The sequence below is a fragment of the Myotis daubentonii genome, chromosome 12, assembly GCF_963259705.1.
Source record: "Myotis daubentonii chromosome 12, mMyoDau2.1, whole genome shotgun sequence".
Classification (NCBI taxonomy): domain Eukaryota; kingdom Metazoa; phylum Chordata; class Mammalia; order Chiroptera; family Vespertilionidae; genus Myotis; species Myotis daubentonii.
The window spans coordinates 65,152,225-65,171,191 of NC_081851.1; the positions used below are offsets into that span (position 1 = coordinate 65,152,225).

Sequence of the window (18,967 nt, forward strand, 5' to 3'; positions counted from 1 at the left end):
AATGTTTTTATTGATTTCAGAGAGAGGAAGGGAGAGGGAGAGAGAAATAGAACATCAATGGTGAGAAAGAATCATCAATTGGCACCTCCTACATGACTCCCCCAATTGGGGATGGAGCCCACAACCCAGGTGTGTGACCTCCTGGTTCATGGGTCGACATTCAATCACTGAGTCACACTGGCCGGGCATCAGTAAGTTTTAATTTAGCTTACAAAACTCTGCCTTATTAACATGAAGAGCACACTATAATTTAATGTTTAAGCATTACCTTTTAGGAAGTGACACAGAGTTCAATGCAAAATCTAAAAGGTTACAATCTAAGTCTAATATTAATTTTAAAAATCTCAGCAACTTCTATATTGAAAAAGACCGAACCAACCCCTTACACCTTCTACTATTATCATTATTCTATTTTCACGGTCCTTCTATGAAAGAAACACAGCTTAAAATAAAACTTGGTCAAATTTTACCAAGAGTAGGAGTAAAACTAAGAAGAATGTTAAAAAAAAAAAAAAAAGAATGTGTATCTTCATTATAAAATTCTTATCTAGCAGGGGCAAGGTTTTAATTTGTTCTCTCAAAACCAAAGATATTTTTCCCAAATGAAAAATCATCTTTGTTCCTACTATAAAACTATTCTTTCCACCCACGGCATTTTACACAAAAGCACCAAAGAAAATTTCTGTAAACAAACTTTTAACCAGTAAACTAAGGGCAAATATCCATTTGCCTTTATTACAATATTTAAAAGGTCATAACGAATTTCTACTTCCTACAATGACATTTTTATAATAAAAATTCAGGCATACTTATACAAATAAGAAATGGAATTACTGTACATTTTGGGGGAACAAAAGGCAGATTAACAGACTACAAGTTGTTTGTTAACAAAGTGAGCACAAGAAACCTACAAAATGTATGCAATTTATAAAAATTCAGTAACTTTTAAAGTTTCATTGACGGGATTAATAATTATAAAGAATAAAAGATGGTAGATCCACTGGCTTATCATTATCCTGTAAACAGTAAGAAAGTAATAATCATGAATTAGAAATGTCTTAGCTCCCAGTACTTCCCTTCTCTCACACAGGAACCACTTTTACAGCTGTTAAAATTGGCTTTCTTAAGTATTAGGATAATTCTAGCAGGAAATAAATTCCATTAGGAATAAGTTAACAGTCTCAATAGATTTCTGGCAAATATATTTTTAAAAAAAGTACTGTGGTCACACAAGGATTGATCATTTGTATGACAGAGTGACTCAAAACTTGCAAATTTCTCCTCTTTTATTAGACTTATTTTGTTGTTCTCATATTACTTTATAAATTGTTTGGTAGAAAGGAACTAGAAAAATAAAAAAGTGAAAAGAACACAATTGTTTAATGTCTGTAGTTTTATGGAGAAAAAGCCTTCAAAATCCTTTTTCCTATTTCTGTTACACAGAAAAAAGTTTCATTTGGCACACAATTTGTAAAAAGAAAAGGAAAAAAAAAAGAAAATGTTTGGCATTCCAATCACCCATAGTAAAGACAACAGTAGGAAAGGAAAATGGGAAAAATTACTATTTTAAAAAAAGACATCAGAAGACAACCATTGGCTGTTGTGTCTTTCACCCTTTACTGTCTCTGAATACTTTCATCTGTAACACATATATAAATTATTATTTACATTCTGATTAAATTGGTAAAGAAGACAAGAACCAGTGTTTATTGTGCTCTAACTTACCCTGCCCATCGGGATAGCGATTACTATCAAGGCAAGAAGGCCTTAAACAAAATATTCCATTTGCATTGTATATTTTATTTAAATTTGTTTTATGGTTTATCTTCTGGGATGCATAAATAATTATAAGACTCTAAAAAGTCCTGTAAACTTAGGCTGAGTTTCTGTAGCTGATAACTATTCACTGAAGATGGTGGTTTCTCCCTTGATAAGAAAATGTTCTGCAGGCTTACAAAGGTATTTTCTTAAACAGTGGTATCTCCAAAGTCCTTGTTCCAACGTATGTATGCTTCTAAGGTTTGAGGGCCCACGCTGCGTTTTATCTTTTTCAAGGATTCAGTGAAGTCAGATAATCGAATATTTCTCATCTAGATTTTTAAAAAGCATATGAAAATACAAATGATGAACACATACAGTAGTTAACCCCAAAATGGATCAAATGTTACTATTTATTAATGATAGAAACATATGTAGATGAATTTTTAAAATATATATGTATTTATTGATTTCAGAAAGGAAGGGAGCGGAAAGATAGTTAGAAACATCAATGATGAGAGAGAATCCATGATTGGCTGCCTCCTGCATGCCCCCTACTGGGGATCGAGCCAGCAACCAGGGCATGTGCCCTTGTCTGGAATTGCACCTGGGACCTTTCAGTCCGCAGGCCAATGCTCTATCCACTGAGCCAAACCAGCTAGGGCAGTAGATGAATTCTTTAAAATCATGCCAATTATCTTATTTTACATATAGGTTGGGCAAAAGTAGGTTTATAGTTGTAAGTATGGGACACATAGAGTTTATTCTTATATTATTAACTAGAGGCCCGATGCACAAAATTCGTGCAAGGGGCTCAGCCCTCACAGCTGTGGTGGCCTGCCTTGCAGCCCTGGCCTCATCCGGAAGGTTGTCCAGAAGGACATCCGGAAGGTTGTTCAGCTGTCTGGTCTAATTAGCGTATTATACTTTTATTATTATAGATTGGCGGTTCTCAACCTGTGGGTTGCGACCCCTTTGGGGGTTGAATGACCTTTTCACAGGGGTCGCCTAAGACCATCAGAAAACACATATATAATTACATGTGTTTTTTTTTAAATATATTTTATTGATTTTTTACAGAGAGGAAGGGAGAGAGATAGAGAGTTAGAAACATCGATCAGCTGCCTCCTGCACATCTCCTGCTGGGGATATGCCCGCAACCCAGGTATATGCCCTTGACCGGAATCGAACCTGGGACCCTCCAGTCCGCAGGCCAACGCTCTATCCACTGAGCCAAACCGGTTTTGGCTACATGTTGTTTTTGTGATTAATCACTATGCTTTAATTATGTTCAATTTATAACTGAAAATACATCCTGCATATCAGATATTTACATTACGATTCATAACGGTAGCAAAATTACAGTCATGAAGTAGTAACGAAAATAATTTTATGGTTGGGGGTCACCACAACATGAGGAACTGTATTAAAGGGTCGCGGCATTAGGAAGGTTGAGAACCACTGTTATAGATGGTTGTGTTATTTCCAATAAGAACAATGGTAAACTTACTTTTGCCCCATCTTGTATATTAGATAAGATTGCTATATAGGAAATCTTATAAAAATGCTATACTAATATATTTTTATTACATATGTTTAGTTTCCTATGTATTAACATTTTAAATCATATTTTCCCATTATCAAAACAAGACTCACTCATTAGAGATAATTTGGCAAAATACAGACAAGCAGAAAAAGAACCACTCACTCATAGTTCCACCATTAGATAGACAACCACTCCTTATCTCCTTCCAATTTTTTTTGTTTATAGGTTCATAGAATTTACATTCTCAAGTCTCACTCACTATATACTCTAGCTAACATTCATGCTAGGTTTACTAGAAAGAAAAGAGAGGTTTATAAGAAGCATGTAGGACTTTTAACCAAATGTTTTTTGTTTTGTTTTTAAAATATATTTTTATTTATTTCAGAGAGAAAGGGAGAGGGAAAGAGAGATAGAAACATCAATGATGAGAGAGAATCATTGATTGGCTGCCTCCTGAACACCCCCCACTTTGTATTAAGCCAGCAACCCAGGAATAGGCCTTGAACTGGAATAGAACCCGGATCCTTCAGTCCACAGTCCGACGCTCTATCCACTGAGCCAAACCAGCTAGGGCTAAGCAAATGTTGTTTTTAACTACAACATGTATGATGCATGCATCTGAAATATTCTAACATTAATACTGCTTATGATGCATTTTTTAAAAATATATTTTTATTGATTTCAGAGAGGAAGGGAGAGAGACAGAAACATTGGTGATGATAATCATTGATTGGCCACCTCCTGCACGCCCCCTACTGGGGATTGAGCCCGAAACCTTGGGCATGTGCCCTTGACTGGAATCGAACACGGGACCTTTTAGTCTGCAGGCTGACACTCTATCTACTGAGCCAAACCAGCGAGGCTGTAATACATTTTTATATTAATGTGGTCTTATTTCTGACACTATAATTGGCTTTAAGAATGTAGAATAAAATAATGCTGAGTTCATTACCTAAGGATTTTCAAAAGGCGAAATGGAATTTGGCACAAAATGACTAGTATTAAAAACTGTCAGTAGCCCTGGCTGGGGAGTGCAGTTTTACACTAATAAGTGGGGGGTTTGAGTCCTAGTCGGCAACCAATCCAAGTTTCTCTTTCTCTCTCCTTTCCTCTCTCTCTAAAAATCAATTAAAAAAACACAACAACAACAGAAAAATCCTCAGGTGCAGATTAAAAAATAGTTACTTGTTGGCTCAGTGGATAGAGTGTCGGCTTGTGGACTGAGGGGTCCCGGGTTCGATTCCGGTCAAGGGTACCTTGGTTGTGGGCACATCCCCAGTAGGGGGTGTGCAGGAAGCAGCTGATCGATGTTTCTAACTCTCTATCCCTCTCCCTTCCTCTCTGTAAAAAATCAGTAAGATATATTTTTTTAAAAATTAAGGTTTTAAAAGCTTTTGATGAAATTCTAATTTAAGTGTATAATATGGTGTATGTAAACATATATCTATGTATGGTAATTTAAAGTTAGTAAAGAGACTAATGTTTACAACAGGAAATAGCAACTTTGCTTGTTCAGCAAAGAGGGAAAATAAATAACAAAGATATTTTTTGTTTGTTTCTTTTCACTGATTCCAGAGAGGGACGGGGGTGAGGAGAGAGAAATATTGATGTGAGAGAAACATGGATCAGTTGCCTCCTACACATGCCCTGACCAGGGCCTGGGTAAACACTCACTTGAGAATATTTTTTCCCCATTGATTTTTAGAGTGGAAGGGAGGGGGAGAGACAGAGAGAGAGAAACACTGAAGTGAGAGAGACACATCGACTGGTTGTTTCCTGCATGTGCCCACGGGAATGCAGCCTACAATGAGGTATGTGTCCTTGGCTGGAATTGAACCCTTGACCCTTAGGTGAGAGGGCTGACACTCTAACTACTGAAACACACTGGCCAGGACATATTTTAAAAATATGTGTGTTGCCCTAACCGGCTTGGCTCAGTGGATGGAGCGTAAGCCTGCGGATTCAAGGGTCCCAGGTTTGATTCCGGTCAAGGGCATGTACCTTGATTGAGGGCACGTCCCCAGTGGGGAGTGTGCAGGAGGCAGCTGATCGATGTTTCTCTCTCATCAATGTTTCCAACTCTCTATCCCTCTCCCTTCCTCTCTGTAAAAAATCAATAAAATATATTAAAATATAAAAATATGTGTTTTCAGGCTCTTGTCATTGGAGTGGGCTAAGTTAACATAGCATTAATAAAAACCAAGTTAGTATGTGTGTTTTGTTTTTTTAAAAACTGACATTTTTATTATATTGAGTCTTCAAATACAAAGATGTGGTATATCCTTCCATTTATTTATTAAAATCTTTAAAAATGTTTTTCTATATATTTTTTTCAGGAAAAGACTTGTAAATCTTTTTAAAATATATATATTTTTATTAATTTTACAGAGAAAAGAAGGGAGAGTGGGGAGAGAGAAACATGGATGTGAGAGAGAAACATCAATTAGTTTCCTCCCTCACATGCCCTGACCCGGGGATCAAACTGGCAATGGGATGATGCTCAACCAATTGAGCCACACCAGCCAAGCAAGGTATCTTTTAAAATATTCATCATTGGTACTTTACATTTTTGCTCCTGATAAAATAAATGGTATCTTTTCTTTAAAAAAAAAGTTCTACTTTCTGTTTCCTCCTGGTATAGTCATGCCTTTCAGAGAGTTGTCCTACTTTGAGGCAAAGGGGCCTGGCCTTTATACCCCACATCAACCAGGCATTGGGTAAGGGCTGTCCTCAGGTACTGAGTATGACCCTGAGTGAAGAGTCTTTTGGCCTGAGGGCAATGCCTGGAGAGTGATTCAATTGAGAGCTGTCAGCTGCCAACCTTCCCACCAGCTAAGACTCTGCAGTCCTGAAGGGAAATCTTGGCAGAGTATCACAGCAACCACTAAATGCCCTTGAAGGGGTTAAAGAAGTTCTTTTTTATTCTTAGTTTTCTTAAAAGGTCCTGTTTTGGTAAAAGGAGAGTTGCTCAGCTGTATTATGTGGGGAATTGGATCTGGTGTCTAATTGCTTCTTAAATAGACTTTCAACTAATCCTATTTCACTCTCAACTTTACCCCAGTTTCAGAACTGTTTGTTGTCCTCAAACCTGAACTTTTTGGTGGCTCTACAGAACAGACTGGCTTGTTTTTAGATTTTGCTTATTGCCAGCAAAGAAGATGCATTTCTATACACAGAGTCTTAATATTCTTCTTCATGAAAATGAACCAGGGCTCGCCCTGGCAGGGTGGCTCAGTTGGCTGAAGCATTGTCCCATACATCAAAAGGTTCCAGGATCGATCCCTAATTGGGATGCATGCGGGAAGGCAGCTGAACGATGTTGCTCTCTCACATCAATGTTTTTCTATCTCTTCCTTCCTCTCTCTCTCTAAAATCAGTAAGCATGTCCTCGGGTGAGGATTAAAAAAATAAAAAGAACCAGGGTTTCTACAGAGTTGCTGATTCCATGTCTTGGGAGAGGCAAATTTAAGATATGCCTTGCCCACAGTAAGCAAAAGTGCTTTTCAACGTTCTCAAGTAGTGTTGAGTGGGTTCATCTTCATATAAAAACAGATTTCACTGGCCAAATGTGACACTTTAACCATAAAAAAATTTGTAATAATTATAATTGATTTACACATGTCGTGGGCATCTTCTGATGACTTCCACCTCTTATTATATGCCTTTGAGAAATCCCTTCCCTGAATGTAAACTGGACCTCATAATAGAAGACTACAGCCCTAGCTGGTTTGGCTCAGTGGATAGAGTGTTGGCCTGTGGACTGAAGGATCCTGAGTTTGGTTCTGGTCAAGGGTCCATGCCCGGATTGCAGGCTCGATCCCCAGTAGGGGGCGTACAGGAGGCAGCCGATCAATGATTCTTTCTCATCACTGATGTTTCTTTCTCCCTCTCCCTTCCTCTCTGAAATCAGTAAAAATATATTAAAAAAAAAAAAAAAAAGAATAGAATACTACAGCAAAACTGATGGAATGTCACCTTCAGGATTAAGTATAAAGACTATGACTACCATCTTTCTGGCACTCTTGTCTTCCTGGCCTGCTTGCTTTGATGAAGCAAACTACTATGTTTGAGAGGCGTATGTAGCAAGGAAGTGAAGACAGCCTTCAGCCAATAGCCAGAGAAAACCGAGGCTGTCAGCCCAACAACGCATGATTGGAAATGAATCTGGCAAAGAAGCACAAGTGAGCTTTGAAGCAGATCTTTCCCCAGTTGAGCCTTGCAATGACTAGACTGCCAGCCAACATCTTGCTTCCAGCTTTATAAGAGACTATGGGCCAAAGCTTTGCACCCTGCTGAGAGAGATTGAATCAGAGGACTCAGCTAAGCTGCACCCATATTCCTGACTCTGTGAAAATGTGAGATAATAAATGTTTTAAGCTGCTAAGTTTTGGGATAAATTTTTATCCTATCCTATATAATAAAAGCCTAATATGCAAATTGTCCCCTCAACTGGAAGTCTGACCTGGGGGTGGGGCTAGCCAGCCAACCACCCACGACCTCCCCTTCCCCCCTTCTGATCCCACCCTGGCTAGCAGTGGCAGGAAGCTGGGGGAAGGGAAGCCCTGGCTGGCAGCCAGCAGCTGCTAGGAACCCTATCCATCCATGAATTTCGTGCACTGGGCCTCTAGTATAGCTATAAATACCTACAGCAACAGAATGACTACCTTGTTTTATAATCATAAGAACATAAAAGTTTTTTTTTAAAAAAAGAATATAGACTCAAAATTTCTTTACTCTTCAAATAAACAGGAATCATATTTGGGTTGACTTTGTTCAGTGAAGAAGAAAGTTTGGTTTTATGTATATTCTCAGGATGGGTAAAACATATACAACGGTTAACAGAGCCACTATCAATGGTAAACAGATTTCTTTTCTCATGAAATAATGGAAAGATTCCTAAGAATTTCTACTATTTTCTAAGCAGCCACCTACTTGCTTTCATAAAATTATTGTAAGATATTAATGCAAGTTTATTAAAGCATTCCATTTTATGTATAAGCAAGTGGCCTTCCTTGGGGATCTGCATAGAAAGTGCCACGGCCTAGGAGCTTGAGACCGAGTGAAGAACACTTGCAAAAGTGGGGCTGAGGGATGTTGCCTGTGAAGTCAACTGAGAACTTGCACACCACTTCTTACTAAAATTTGCCAGCTGGTGGTTTTACCTCATTATTGCCTTGTTTGTTTCCTTTACTTGTATGGTCTTTCTTTCTTTTAAAAAAAAATATTTTTCTTAATTTCAGAGAGGAAAGGAGAGGGAGAGAGAGATAGAAACACCAATGATGAGAGAGAATCATTGATCGGCTGCCTCCTGCATACCTCACACTGGGGACCGAGCCTGCAACCCAGGCATGTGCCCTGACCAGGAATCGAACTGTGACCTCCTGGTTCACAGGTCAACACTCAACCACTGAGACATGCTGGCCGGGCTATGTGGTCTTTTCAAGGGACAAACACAGAGGTCTAAAATGTCAGACATAAGGCCTTTCCTCAACCTACGAGGCCAGATTATGAGATATCAAGTTTACCTATCCTTGATCCAAGTCAGAGAGTAGTGTGTGAAGAAATAATTCATGCCTGATGCTTACTTTTTGTAGAAAAGTACTATTAGGTTTATGCTATGAGTATAAGAACATTTAAAACACAATATGTTTATAGGATATTGTTAATACATTATATTTAAACTATTAAAAATCCCTAAGACGCCCTAACTGGTTTGGCTCAGTGGATAGAGCATCGGCCTGTGGACTGAAGGGTCCCAGGTTCGATTCTGGTCAAGGGCATGTACCTTGGTTGTGGGCACATCCCCAGTAGGAGGTGTGCAGGAGGCAGCTGATCGATGTTTCTCTCTCATCGATGTTTCTAACTCTCTATCCCTCTCCCTTCCTCTCTGTAAAAAATCAATAAAATATATATATTTTAAAAAAATCCATGACACATTTGAAACACAAATTGTATAGTAATGATATATTAAAATTTTTTTTAAATGTGGAATTAAAATTATACATCAGATAAAATGAATTGGAATTTATACTTGAAATGTGAATTTTAAAAAATTTTTAATCTTCACCTGAGGATATGTTTTTATTGATTTTTAGACAGAGGAAAGGAGAAAGAGAAAGAGTGATGTGAGAGAGAAACATAGATTGGTTGCATCCTGTACGCACCTGGACTGGGGATCGAACCTGCAACCTTTTGGTGTATGGGAGGACACACAAACCAACTGAACCACTCAGCCAAAGGCCTAAATGTGATTTTTAAGGTATAGTAGTTAAACACCAGAGTGGGTATGTGGAATTCTGTATTCCTAAGTTTCATTCATGCCAAATACACTTTAGGCAAACTAGACTGCTAAAATGAAAGGGTGGCTGCAAGAAGTGTGAGGACTTTCTTAGTAATGTAGGTGATGAACCACCATGCACAAATGCCTGAAGACAACATAAATTTACTTAAAAGTTTGAAGAAAGAGGACTGTCAAAATGTACTCATTTTCTATGTTAAGAGTTCAATGTCTCCTCAATAGCTGTTGAAACTTGGGCAGCAAAAAATATCTCTGACAGGTAAGTTACAAATATAATGCAAGTTGTTTTTAAAAGTTTGTTCACACAGTTATGATCATTCTGCATTTCCAATTTATATTTTATAGGCAGGCAGTATTTTTCAAAATAAATTCTTTAGCATTTCATAAGAGGGTCTACCATATTAAGAAAATATAGTAAATTGCATTACAATGTTAATTGCATTGCTTTTATAAGGAGGAAAACATTAAAAAACAAAATAGAACATCAAAGACTTAATTTGTTCCAAGTTATTTTTATAATGTATAAAATCTTCGTCTCCTATACTTTTCTTGTTTAGTTTTTATGTAATATAAATGGTTAGAAAATGATTTAATGTGTACAATATTTTTGTCCATTATCAATGAACAACATATACTGTAATTGGATAGGCCTCTCTCTATATATATATTTTAAATATGTTCTCATTGATTTCAAAGAGAGGAAGGGAGAGGGAGAGAGGAATAGGAACATCAATGATGACAGAGAATCATTGATCAGCTGCCGCCTGCATGACCCCTACTGGGGATTGAGCCTGCAACCCGGGCATGTGTCCTAACCGGGAATTGAACTGTGATCACCTGGTTCGTGGGTCGACACTCAATCACTGAGCCACACCAGTTATGAAGGCCTCCATTTTTTTAAATGAGGCAAAGTTAATTTTTTCTAGTTTCTAATCAAATAAACTATAAAATCCAGACAAAACATGTATCTAACAATATAGAGAACCAAAACCAAGAAAAGACAATTGTAATATAGTATATACCTCATTGGCAGACATATTCTTCACTTGTTCTGGTTTCAGTTCTGCAAAATATAAAAGGTAGCCACTTAAAATTTTTTGAAGTTTAAAGTGCTGAAAAGCAAAACCAAGTACAATGACCTAAAAGTATGTGTTCAATATAAATCATTATATTAAAAAAGACATATAATAGAGCACATACAATGTATAAATGCTTAGAATAATATTCTTTCTTAGGAGTAACTATAAGACATTCAATTTTTTTGGATATTGTCAAGAAACAACAGGTTTTACAAATTTGAGAGTAAACTTAAAAGAATTCAAATTGTTTTTTACAAAAGGCACTAGCTTTAAAAAAAATCTAACAACTTTTGTCTGCTTCAGAAAATAGCTAAAATATTCTAAAACCACAAGTGATTTATACATTAGCTATTGTTTCTGAGTCCCTATCTGAACATGGTTTATAGCAAGAAAGTTTGGCTAAAATATTTAGTGTCACAAAATATATTCTCAAAGTTACATTTATTATTCTCCAAAGCAGCATGTCCCATGATCTATTTTATCAGCATAGCCAGTAAGTAATCTGAGTGTATACCTGCCTATGCTGGCCTTGGCAAAGTTGTTCAGAACATCTACTCTAAAGTGATACACCATAGCGAGTTTAATCGAACTAGCCTAGAAGTGATCAGTTGTGGTATTTCAGAACCAACAAATTATCCTGAATCAAAATATAGCAACACATGATATATTTTGCTGCAAGTCTTCTAAAGTTAACATGCAATGATAAAAGTATAGTTACATGAGTTCCCTTAGACACATTAATTTCAATTGATATTAGAATACTGAAATGAAAAGCACACAAAAAAGTTAAGAACATTTTCCCTTTAGTATTCTTTTTTACTTGCTTAAAAAAGTTTTCTTTTGAGTTTTCTGCTTCTTTGCTACTATCAACAAGTGAAACCTGTTGTCTAGAAGAGGGGTCATGGTCCACTAACCCATGGACTATCTTTGGATGGTCTGTGAGCTAAAAATAGTTTCACATTTTTTGGTTTTTTTTTGTGTGTGTGATTGTTTGAAAAAAACAAGAATATGCAATGTAGAGCATATATAGCCCACAAACTTAAAATATTTACCATCAGGCTCTTTACAGAAAAGTTTGCTAACCTTAAATCTAGAAAATACTTTATTTCAATGGACCTCAAGTTTTCCACTGATACAGCTTTACTGCTTTCCCACTAATAGAGACTTACTAAACTTCTAAAATGGTCTTATGAAGAGGTATAAATGTTTCCAGCACTTGTATACCTACCTCGGATAGGACCCAGAGCTGCATCTTTTGCCAAAGCTGTTAGATCACTTCCTGAGTATCCATCAGTCATTCTGAGAATGAGTAGAAAGAGCAAATCAGTTTCATCTTTGCAGATTCAAATTCTACGGGTAAGAAGGTAAAACCTACTTTACCTTTGCCTTTAAGCAGACTGCTGTATGATTTAAGTGCACAGAAAGACCCACTTGCTAAAATCAAACAGAACAGTTTGCTGCTGGCTCCTTATTTATAATGCCTCAAATTTGCATCATTACAACCATTCCTTTAGATTGAGGCACACTGTACCTCCAGGAGTCTCCATTACATTGTAAACATGTCCCATGGAAAGTAACTAAGCCCTTGCTGGCCAACTGATACATAAGCAGTTACTTCTCTAAAAGTTAATGAGTCTTTGTCTTGACAAAGAGCACTGACTTAATGGAATGAGGGCCAAAGGAGATTATTTTATGTTGTTATTTTTAATATTTATTTATTTGTGATTAAAATTCATGACTGTATCTCCTATATTCAGTTTCTAATAAAGTGTACCACTTTTATTTGTTTATTTTTTTCAGCTTTTTAATGGAATTTATTGGGGTGACACTGGTTAATAAAATTATATAGGTTTTGGTTGTATAATTCTGTAATACATCACAAAGTAGAATTTTTAAAATGTAAAACAGAGGAGAAACCAAGATGGCGGCATAGGTAAACACCAGAGTTTGCTGCCTCGAGCAACCACTTCAAAAATACAACTAAAAGACGGAACGGACATCATCCAGAACCACAGGAAGGCTGGCTGAGTGGAAGTTCTACAACTAGGAGGAAAGAGAAAAGCATACCGAGACTCAGAGGAGGCGCAGTGCTGAAGTAAAATACTAAGGTGCGGAGTGCATGTGGAGCGGGCTGGCGGCTGAGGGCGCGGTTGTCGTTTTCAATCGGGAGGGAGGCTCAGGCTCTGAGCTCCAGTTTCGGGCGAGTCTCTAGGGACCCAGACTCATACGGGAGAAGCGGGACTGTCTGGCATCGCTCAGAACCCTAGGGCAGCTTTCTCTCCGTGGGGCTTGCAGCGATTACTGGGACACTGAGAAGCAGAGCCTCTGAGGGCAAGACTGAGAGCAGCCATAATTGCTAACCCCGCTCTGTTGATCCCGTGGGACCAGCCCCGCCCAAGCCCTGCAGGGAGACTTTTGCTAGATAGCCTCAGGCAAAGGCTAGAATAGCACCTCCTTAGAGATCCAGGAGCCAGGAAGCCCAGAGGTCAGAGTGGGACCATCCAGTTTGCAGCTCCGTGGAACCATAAAAGACACACTCAGGGGGCAGACTCAGTGAGCACCAAAGCCCCATCGAAGCAAGTCTAGCCCCAGAGGGGTGTCTCCAGCACAGAAGTTCTCCCACTGCAGACACAGCTGATTCTCACAGCCAATTGGCCTGGAGGTCAATTCCTCACAGTGATAACTACAACAAGCAAGGCTTAACTACAACAAGACTGTGCACAAAGCCCACAAGGGGGTGCACCAAGAGTGTCTACCTCAGGTAATTGGGACACTTAGCACAGAAAGGCACTCTATCGACACAGCAAAGCATAAAAAATGCCGAGACAAAGAAACAGGACACAAATGACAGAATTGGAGGAAAGCAAACTGTTGGATATAGAGTTCAAAACCACACTTTTAAGGTCTTTAAAGAACTGTCTAGAGGCCACCAATAAATTTAATAAGGCCCTCGAAAAGACTGGTGAGACCGCCGATAAATGTAGTGAGATCTTCAAGAAGACTGGTGAGACTGCCGATAAATGTAGTGAGATCCTCAAGAAATCTAATGAGACCCTCAATGTTGTGATAAAGAACCAACTAGAAATTAAGCATACACTGACTGAAATAAAGAATATTATACAGACTCCCAACAGCAGACCAGAGGGTCGCAAGAATCAAGTCAAAGATTTGAAATACGAAGAAGCAAAAAACACCCAACTGGAAAAGCAAAATGAAAAAAGAATCCAAAAATATGAAGACAGTGTAAGGAGCCTCTGGGACAGCTTCAAGCGTACCAACATCCGAATTATAGGGGTGCCGGAAGATGAGAGAGAGCAAGATATTGAAAACCTATTTGAAGAAATAATGACAGAAAACTTCCCCCACCTGGTGAAAGAAATAGACTTCCAAGTCCAGGAAGCGCAGAGAACCCCAAACAAAAGGAATCCAAAGAGGACCACACCAAGACACATCATAATTAAAATGCCAAGAGCAAAAGACAAAGAGAGAATCCTAAAAGCAGCAAGAGAAAGAAAATCAGTTACCTACAAGGGAGTACCCATACGATTGTCAGCTGATTTCTCAACAGAAACTTTGCAGGCCAGAAGGGAGTGGCAAGAAATATTCAAAGTGATGAATACCAAGAACCTACAACCAAGATTACTTTATCCAGCAAAGCTATCATTCAGAAGTGAAGGCCAGATAAAGAGCTTCACAGATAAGAAAAAGCTAAAGGAGTTCATCACTACCAAACCAGTATTGCATGAAATGCTGAAAGGTATCCTTTAAGAAGAGGAAGAAGAAGAAAAAGATACAAATTATGAACAACAAATACACATCTATCAACAAGTGAATCTAAGAATCAAGTGAATAAATAATCTGATGAACAGTATGAACTGGTGATTGTAATAGAATCAGGGACATAGAAAGGGAATGGACTGACTATTCTTGGGGGGGAAAAGAGGTGTGGGGGTGAGGGAAGAGACTGGACAATAATCGTGCACCTATGGATGAGGGCAGTGGGTGGGGAGTGAGGGCAGAGGGTGGGGTGGGAACTGGGTGGAGGGGAGTTATGGTGGGAAAAAAGAGTAACTAATGTAATAATCTGAATAATAAAGATTTAATTAAAAAAAAAAAAGTAAAACAAACAGGTTGAAGGGAGAGTCTTCGATAGAAGTCATTGGCAAAAATAGGCACACCTGAATGGGATGCCATAGTGGGGAATCCTGAGTAGCCAAGAGATTATCAAAGGGAACTAAGGACTAGGTAGGCAAAGGGAAAGAGGAAAATAAACCAGGGAAAGAAAGCATTTAGTTATTGTGTACTATGTTAAGTAAGAACACAGATCAAACATTATTAGCAGAATTCTTTATTGGAATGACAAAGAAGGATCTCAACTATTTCAAAGTAATGCATTTGTTCTTTTTTCATTCTTATCTAGGAACTCAATGTTTATTAAAATTACTAGCTATTCACATACTTACTGAATATTACTTCATGATGTATTTTCCAGTGATTAAAATTCACAAATGCATCTCCTATATTAGTTTCTACTAGTGTACCACTCAAAAAAAAAGTTAAAAATGTAAAAGTTGCCGAAACCGGTTTGGCTCAGTGGATAGAGCGTCGGCCTGCGGACTGAGGGGTCCCAGGTTCGATTCCGGTCAAGGGCATGTACCTGGGTTGTGGGCACATCCCCAGTGGGAGATGTGCAGTTGGCAGCTGATCGATGTTTCTCTCTCATCGATGTTTCTGACTCTCTATCTCTCTCCCTTCCTCTCTGTAAAAAATCAATAAAGTATATATTTTTAAAAAAATGTAAAAGTTAAAGAAAATTATGTGTAATGCAAAAGAAGTTTATAAGAAAATGTATGTTGGTTTGGGCAGATATGAGATATTTTACATTTAAAAAATTACTTTAATAACACTATAAGTTTTAGTTAATTTATAAAAAGAATACAGTACCATCATATTTAGGTCATGTCTTGTATAGGATCTAGAAATTGAAATTTAGGTACCATACGTATAAGAATAAGGGATAAGAAAGAAGGTAAATGAAGCAGAGGGTGAGACACTACTCATTTTATACTTGAGCTTACTTTAAACAAAACAGAAAAAGATTCCTTAAAAAAAAAAAAAAGAAAGCTGTAAAACAGACCAAATCAAATTACTCACCTAGCAAGTTGTGCTAGTTCTTTTTGGGTCAATGGGCTTCCCTGTTTACATAATAGATTTTTTAGTAAAAGTCGTCGTGTCTGAAAAGAAATGTTAAAAAATTATCAGTCCTAAGAATTAGCTTAATAAAATACTAGGAATCAGGTTCAAACCCTAATTCTCATTTAGGAACTGAATGATCTTACACAAATCACTCTACATTTTAGTCTCGCTCATGTCCTTTAAAACTACCTTTTTCTTGACAGTTCCTGAGAGAGGTAAAGATAATTGAAATAAAGCGTTAAGGACATAGCTATTGTTAATAACAAGGATATTAAAGGTCTGAGCTAGACAATATAATTTACAAACAAAAACAAGACAGTTTTATAAAAGTATGAATCCATGAATCTCACGCATTGTAATTCAATGACTTAATAAACCTAAGAGTTTTGCAACCATCACCATAATCCAGTTTAGAACATTTCTATCACCCAGAAAATTTACTCATGCCTGTTTGCTGTTAATCCTCACTCTCACCCTTATCCTTAGAAAATCATGGATCTGCTTTATGTTTCTAGAATTTGCCTTTTCTGAACATCCTATATAATAAAAGGCTAATATGCAAATTGACTGAACGGCGGAATGACCTGCACTGACCATCTGGGGCCAGACACTCAATGCAGGAGCTGCCCCTGGTGGTAAGTGCGCTCCCACAGGGGGAGCAACACTCAGCCAGAAGCCAGTCACATGGCTAGCGAGCGCAGCGGGGGTGGCAGGAGCCTCTCTCACCTCTGTGGCAATGCTAAGGGCCCTTTGGAAGATGTCTGACTGTTGGGCCTAAGCCAGCAGTTAGACATCCCCTGAGGGGTCCTGGACTCTGAGAGGGCGCAGGCCGGGCTGAGGGGACCCCCCCCCCCGCCCCACAGTGCACAAATGTCATGCACTGGGCCTCTAGTTTCATATAAATGGAATTATGATGTGTAATATTTTACATCTGGTGTCTTTCACTGGTGTAATGTGTTTGAGGTTCATCCACATTATTTATCCTATATAATAAAAGCCTAATATGCAAATCGACCTAATGGCGGAACTATGGGCAGAACGACTGGTTGCTATGACATGCACTGACCACCAAGGTTCAGACACTTGATGCAGGAGCTACCATGGTGGTCAGTGTGCTCAGCCAGAAGCAGGGCTCACGGCTGGTGAGTGCAGCTGCTGTGGAGGGAGCTTCTCCCGCTTCCATGGCAGTGCTAAGGAGCAACGAGCCAACTGGTAAGGAGTGAGGGGTCCCGGACTGTGAGAGGGCGCAGGCCAGGCTGAGGGACCCTAGTGCACCGGGCCTCTAGTAGCACATAAAAGTAGCTCATTCCTTTTGTTGCTAAGTATTATTCCATTAAGTAGATATACCTCATTTATCTACCTATTCACCAATTGATAAATATTTTAGATTCTTTGCAGTTCCTGGCTATTATTTATAATGCTGCCATAAAAATTCTTGCACATGTCTTTTTATAGATATATGTTTTAATTTATCCTGGGTAGATTGGTGGATCTTATGATAAGTTTATGTTTATTTTTTTAAGAAACTGCCAAACTGTTTCCCAAGTGGTTGTATCATGGGTTGGAAGACTCAATATTGTCAAGGTGGTAGTTCTTGATTCTGCTTAAAAAAAAAAAAAAAAAAATCAAAAAAGAAAATCACAGATACATACCTCCTCATTTGGCAAAGACACATATACCCGTTTGGTGAAACGCCTAAAAGAAGGATTCAGAAATAGAATTTTGAATTTAAAGGTACCTCAGTTTAAGTAGTCAATGACAAGAAAAAAGCTTTAAGTATAATGCTCAAAGCATGTGAATGCATTTTAGTCATCAATGTAAAAAATTGTTTTTAGAGTTACTCTTTTAAAACTCTCCAGTTAATATTTTAAATATATATTTTTATTGATTTCTGAGAGGGAGGGAGAGGAAGAGAGAGAGAGAAACATCAATGATGAGAGAGAATCATTGATCGGCTGCCTCCTGCACGCCTCACACTAGGGATTGAGCCCACAAGCAGGGCATGTGCCCTTGACCGGAATTGAACCCTGGACCCTTCAGTCCATAGGCCGACTCGCTATCCACTGAACTAAACTGGCTAGCGCTCTAGCTAATATTTTAAAGTCCTTAATTCAATACTGTCAGAATCAAGTTAACCATCTAGGTATGTGAATGTTTTGTTTGTTTTTTTTAATTTATTTTTTTATTGATTTCAAAGAGGAAGGGGGTGAGAGAAAGAGAGAGACAGAAGCATCAATGATGAGAGAGAATCACTGATCAGCTGCCTCCTGCATGCCCCCTACTGGGGATCAAGCCCACAACCGGGGCATGTGCCCTTGACTGGAATCGGACCCGGAACCCTTCAGTCCACAGGCAGATGCTTTATCCACTAAGCCAAACCAACTAGGGTGGTATGTGCATGTTTTTAACATGCAATAACACTTTAGAAGAAAGTATCTGATATAAGATTTTAATAAAAACATCTTTGCTGTCTTTATGAAAATAAAAACAACTAAAACCAAGGACAACAAAAACAGAAAAGTAAATTTCATCATAAAGAAACTAGGTAACAGGCTGGCTGGTGTGGCTCAATTGGTTGAGCATTGTCCCATGCACCAGGAGGTCACAGGTTCAATTCCCAGTCAGGGCACATGCCCGGATTGCAGGCTCCATCTCCAGAGGGTGGGTGTGCAGGAGGCAGCCGATCAATGTTTCTCTCTCATCATGTTACTATTTGTCTCTTTTCCTCTCCCTTCCTCTCTCGGAAATAAAAATACATATTCATATATTTTTAAATAGGTAATATTTACATAACTTAAATGTATGAAAAAGGGCTGCATAGGGCAGTGAAAATTACAGTGAGAAAGGAGGATACACACTGTAGATTACAGACAGATGTCAGAGAATAGAGTTTTCCAAAGGAAAGAGACAGAGCATATTCTGAGGGGTAATAAAACCAAACTCCCCACATTTAAACAAGCATATGAAGACTGGCTCCGTAGATCTTGTGAACCTTGGCCAATAACAGGGCAATGGCAAGGAACGTGAGGTTGAACAAAGAGACTCAAAGACATATCATCTTTGTAAACATCAGTCTGTCTGGCAAGATGA

General features: G+C 38.3%; 1 protein-coding gene across 8 annotated transcripts in view; it reads right to left on the reverse strand.

Moving 5' to 3' along the window:
- Positions 1 to 18,967, reverse strand: part of SPAST (spastin) — a 48,859-nt gene continuing 29,892 nt past the window's right edge. For 4 of the 8 annotated variants that reach the window (XM_059660197.1, XM_059660195.1, XM_059660196.1 and 1 more), the window contains 5 exons: positions 17,530 to 17,572; positions 15,836 to 15,915; positions 11,910 to 11,980; positions 10,625 to 10,665; positions 1 to 2,090 (listed from right to left, as the gene is read on the reverse strand). In XM_059660197.1, the coding sequence (XP_059516180.1) occupies positions 1,968 to 2,090; positions 10,625 to 10,665; positions 11,910 to 11,980; positions 15,836 to 15,915; positions 17,530 to 17,572 (358 nt within the window). In that variant the 3' untranslated portion in view covers positions 1 to 1,967. Of the gene's footprint in view, positions 2,091 to 10,624; positions 10,666 to 11,908; positions 11,981 to 14,859; positions 14,923 to 15,835; positions 15,916 to 17,529; positions 17,573 to 18,967 lie in introns of those variants that run through there. The other 4 variants (XR_009448009.1, XM_059660198.1, XR_009448011.1 and 1 more) reach the window with 4 other exon arrangements.